The 4,756-nt window shown below is 37.1% G+C and overlaps 1 protein-coding gene across 1 annotated transcript; it reads left to right on the top strand.

The window, feature by feature from the left end:
• Window positions 1–924: 924 nt before the first annotated feature.
• On the top strand, window positions 925–1,621 carry LOC105798662 (non-specific lipid-transfer protein 2). The gene has a single exon (XM_012628815.2). The coding sequence runs from the start codon at window positions 1,013–1,015 to the stop codon at window positions 1,292–1,294; it is 282 nt and encodes a 93-aa protein (XP_012484269.1). The 5' UTR covers window positions 925–1,012; the 3' UTR covers window positions 1,295–1,621.
• The last annotated feature ends 3,135 nt before the right edge of the window (window positions 1,622–4,756 follow it).

Genomic DNA, 4,756 nt, shown 5'->3' with positions numbered 1-4,756 from the left:
AGGTGAGAAATTAAATGAATGATTAAAATGACTTTTTTTACAAAGTTGGAAGGCTAAAAATTCTTTAAACCAAAAACCAAAAATTCAACATAAATCTCAGAATTTTCTAAAATTATTAAAACATTTCCATACAAATTATTAAAATTTATAAATGAATTATAAAATATATATAATATTAAAAGAATCTAAGAATCTAAAGTTTCTTGTTTTCCTTTTATTTTGCTTTGACAAAGAATTCAAATGGGTATACTTTCAAAGGTACGTGTTGCAACTTGAATTTAGTTAGAGTGTCAATATAACGTATCTTAATTTCAGTTCACTCGATTCAACTCACAAAAATTTTAAACTACACTTATTGACAAATTCATATTAGAGTTTTCTAATTCAAAAGATCATGTATTTATTTCTTTTATACAATTATGACTTGAATCCAAATTATTACTAGATGAATTAGCCATACTTTAAATAGGTTGGAAAATCATAATTGTATTGCATTGTTAAATGAAGAGAGAATATTAGTAAAGCAATTCCTCTATTTATTGAAAGTAGAAAGATTTATGATTTAATCAGCAACAAATCCTAAACTAATTCAAAAACACAAATGGTATTAAATCAACGCCATATGATGAATTATTTCAAAAAAGAAAAAAAAAAAGAGACAGTAAATGTCAGAATCCTCCAAAATTACTGGAGCTGTGTAAAGGGAGGAGAAAGTCAGAAGACAGACATCATTTTGGTGGTCATCATGAAGAATGTTGCTATTAAAATTCAAGGCACACCGAATTTATGATTGAAGTGGGCCAAATTAAATGCATTTGTCAACTAAAGTGTCATCATCGAGTTAAATGGTACATGAGAATTTTTCACTTTCATCTTGAATTTCAATTTCACCCAACCCCACCTCTATAAATTAAGAGGGAAACCAAATCCAATTACAGCAACCATTAAATCTATACATATAAACTGTAATTCCACAGAGCCAACTTCTTTTTATACATAGAAAAAGGAGAATATGAAGGCGTCATATATTGCATGGTGTGCAGTGATGGTGATCCTCTTGGCAGAAGCAGTAGAGGTGTCAACGGCGGTGACATGCAGCCCAACGCAGCTGAGCTCCTGCGTGAGCGCCATAACATCTTCATCTCCACCATCTCAACTGTGCTGTAGCAAGATCAAGGAGCAGAAGCCATGCCTTTGCCAATATCTTAAGAACCCTAACCTTAAGAAATTTATAAACACTGGCAATGCCAGGAAGGTTGCTTCCACCTGTGGGACTCCTTTCCCTAAGTGCTAAGCTAGACTCTTTGCTGAAGGCTTTCTTTCTCTCTATTTTCACTGCAGAATGGATAGAGAGAAAGTACTATAATTATTAATATTATGTAGTTGTGGTGTGTGGAATATATATATATATATATATATATATATATATCGTTTTGCTGCTTCTAGTATATATTAAGCACTAAGATTAGCTCTGTGGAAAATTAAAAAAATGTTGGGCGTCATGGTTCGTTGACTGTTTGTGTGTGGTCTATCATGTTCATGTTGTACTAGCTAGTAGTAGTTATTGTTGCACAAGCACTAGTTTTTAATAGAATTTCAGTTTTGGATTATTATTACATAATGCTCTCTCTCAATTTGATCACTTTTTGAGATATTCATAATCAGCAATAGCTTAGTTGGTTTCGGACTTTCAAATGAAAATGTACAAATTTTATAACGTGTAGAAAAACTTGAGCTTTTGGGAATTATGTGAGAGACCCAAAGATGAGAAGTGGTTTTCATTTTGTTTGTAGGCCAAAATATCAAATTATGTAAGGCCAACCTATACTGGATAAAGCTCAAAATAAAGCGTGGAGATCCAAGCTTTTGTCACCTGCAGGAAGATTGACAATCTCTTTATACTGGATGGTAATATACTTTGCATAAGGACCAGGATGCATGCTTTTATAGGCTAAATGTCTTAATGGCTCCTAAAAGAGAACAATGGGAGGTTAATTTACATAAATAATATATAAAAAGATTAATTTCTGAAATAGGTTGTCAGTGGAATTAATTACGAAAATGGTATGTTTTTTTGGGTGAAACTTTTCTCATAGGCGCCACCATTTGGATGCCGTATTTTGTTCCAAAAATTATGGCGGTTATTCCCTCATCTACCCATGTCCACTCAAACCTATGGTGCATTAGCGCACCCGTTATCAATTTTCAGACAGTAGAGTAATATCATGGTGATCGAGTACTTCGGCAGTTCGGTTGCGTACAAAATATCCCGACACTGCCAGTACGATTGGGGGAGATCCATGTGATTAACAAGAGGGGGAAACATAGAAATGATTGGGGAGAAGTGCATGAAGAATATATTACAATGTGGAACAACCTGTTGGGGAGGGTATCTCAGATAGACCGTGCTTTGGGTGTACAGCCCTCGGTAGAGTACATACAGCGGTACTCTAAGATAGGGAAACCATTTTTGTTTGGTGGGCGGTCGATGGTAATCCCCCCGCATATGACACGACTTGGGCAACCCCTTTCAAATCCTCATCATGCACTAGAGCCGGAGGCAAAGTCGGAGCTACACTCTAGGGAGAGTTCTTATCATCCAGATTTGGGGAGAGATAACCATTTCTCGGGCTCGTCAGGCCACGGATATCATTCAGAGTGTGATATCTTCAGCCCACTACCACCTCAGTACTCTAGTCATACTGACTCATATCCACCTCAGTACTCCAGTCATTCAGGTCTGTATCCACTACCGTACTCCATTCCTCTCAACACGTATCCACCGCCATACTCCACTACTTCCAGCTCTAGTTCATCGATGGCGTTTGAGACGTATGATTTTTCATCTATGTTTCATGCATCCTCATATGCAAGTGAAGAGAACGTTGATCGTCTCAATCACCTGCAACGTGAACGTCGAGCTTCACAAAAATATACCGCTAGAACCATACCATCAAACCATCAATTTTAAGGGGTTTTGTAATTTAAATAACTTTATATTTATATAATGACTTTTTTGCCATTTTAGTTATCAATTTTAGGGGTTTTTTGCAATTTAAATAATAAACTTTATATTATTTATGTAAAAACGTTATTTAATTCAACAAAATATAAACACAACAAGCTTTAGACTAAATTTGTAATTCAAATTAGATTAATTGCAACAAATTTTAGACAAATTTTAGATTCTACCTACTCGTGACGATTGCCCAATATGGTAGTTTCGGAGCGGGCATTTACTTTGATTATGATCGGCTAATCTACATACTCCACATAGCTTCTTGTCAGATTTCTTCCTAATTTCTATTTCGCTATGGATTTTAGATGATTGCGGACGACCTTTCGTATTCCTACGCAACCCTTTGTTTGGAACAAGCTCGAAAGTCGTCAAAGGCACCTCCCATGTAGATAGGTCAAGAAGCACGGGGAACTTGTTCTCCCATACACGTAACATATGCTCGAGGGTGTACACTTCATCGATAAATTGTTCAACATTGAGCGAGACTTTAGCACAAGCTGCCACGACATGTGTACAGGGATAATGAAGTGTCTGGAACCTCCTACAATTGCACCGTCTGTTTTAGAGATAAACTTTGTATGCCTGTAGAATGTAGCCAAGAAGATAGATAAAATTGAAAGATGTCGTGTTTTCAACAACACGCTATTAACCCCCTTCGCCAAATTAGTGGTCATATGACCATAGCGAAAGCCCTCGTTAAAATTTTGAGCCTATTGTCACAGTTCCATGGTCCTCAACCATTGTCGAAAAGATGTGTTCGTGTGACCCTCCATGTCACTTTCAAATCGAGTCATCCTTTGCCAGAAAGTGTGTGGCTCTAGCTTGTGCGCTGTGTATGTATCAAGAAAATATAAGTTCAATCTTGCCCTAAAACATTAGGTTATATATTGAAAGGATAATGTTATTCTTTACCCATTCTCTCAACTTGTCTCCTCCAGTCTGCATTCTTATAATCTCGTTGGAAGTTAGCCGCGATGTGTCAGATGTAGTAAATGGATCTTCATGGCACACCAGAATGCCTAATGGCGGCAATTAATTCTTTCTCTCTATTATCGGTACTAATAACATACCTCTGCAGGTTTGTCAGAAAGAATTCCCACGAATCCATGTTCTTCTTATCGACGATGATAAACGCTATCGGGAGCACGTTCTTATTCCTGTCTTGAGCAACTGTAAGAAGTAGAATCTGTGTATATTTACTGTATAGCCATGTCCCATCTACTTGCACAAACAGCTTGCAGTGGGGAAATGCACGCGCGCATAGATCAAACGTCCAGAACATCCGTTGAAAAATTCTTTTTCCCGATTGTAGTTGGTTATCCAAGCCATAATAAGGTCGTTCTACAATTCAATAATAGTCCCCGACACGTACTCCCACATAGCGGCTATCCATCCCCATAACTCATTGTACGACGCATCGAAATCTCCGTACAATTGCTCCATTGCCATTTGTTTAGTTATCCATGCCTTCCGGTATCATACTCGATACTAGAATCGTGCATGCATTTCGATAATCAGTACCGAAACTTTAATGGTCGACATGTCTTTCACCATTGGCATGATGCACGTACAGATAGTTTTGGAATCAAGTTTTTGATGATCTTCTGTCATACGTGTTGAAGTGCATGTGTGAGGCCTAACAAATTTTCGTATCTCTCATATCTACTATTTTTGGATAAATGCAGCTCGTACACGCCAATTGTAGCCTTCCGCCGACTTTCAACACTCCCCCATAAA

The sequence above is a fragment of the Gossypium raimondii genome, chromosome 9, assembly GCF_025698545.1.
Source record: "Gossypium raimondii isolate GPD5lz chromosome 9, ASM2569854v1, whole genome shotgun sequence".
In the NCBI taxonomy this organism is placed as follows: domain Eukaryota; kingdom Viridiplantae; phylum Streptophyta; class Magnoliopsida; order Malvales; family Malvaceae; genus Gossypium; species Gossypium raimondii.
This window is presented reverse-complemented; position numbering and strand designations above follow the sequence as displayed.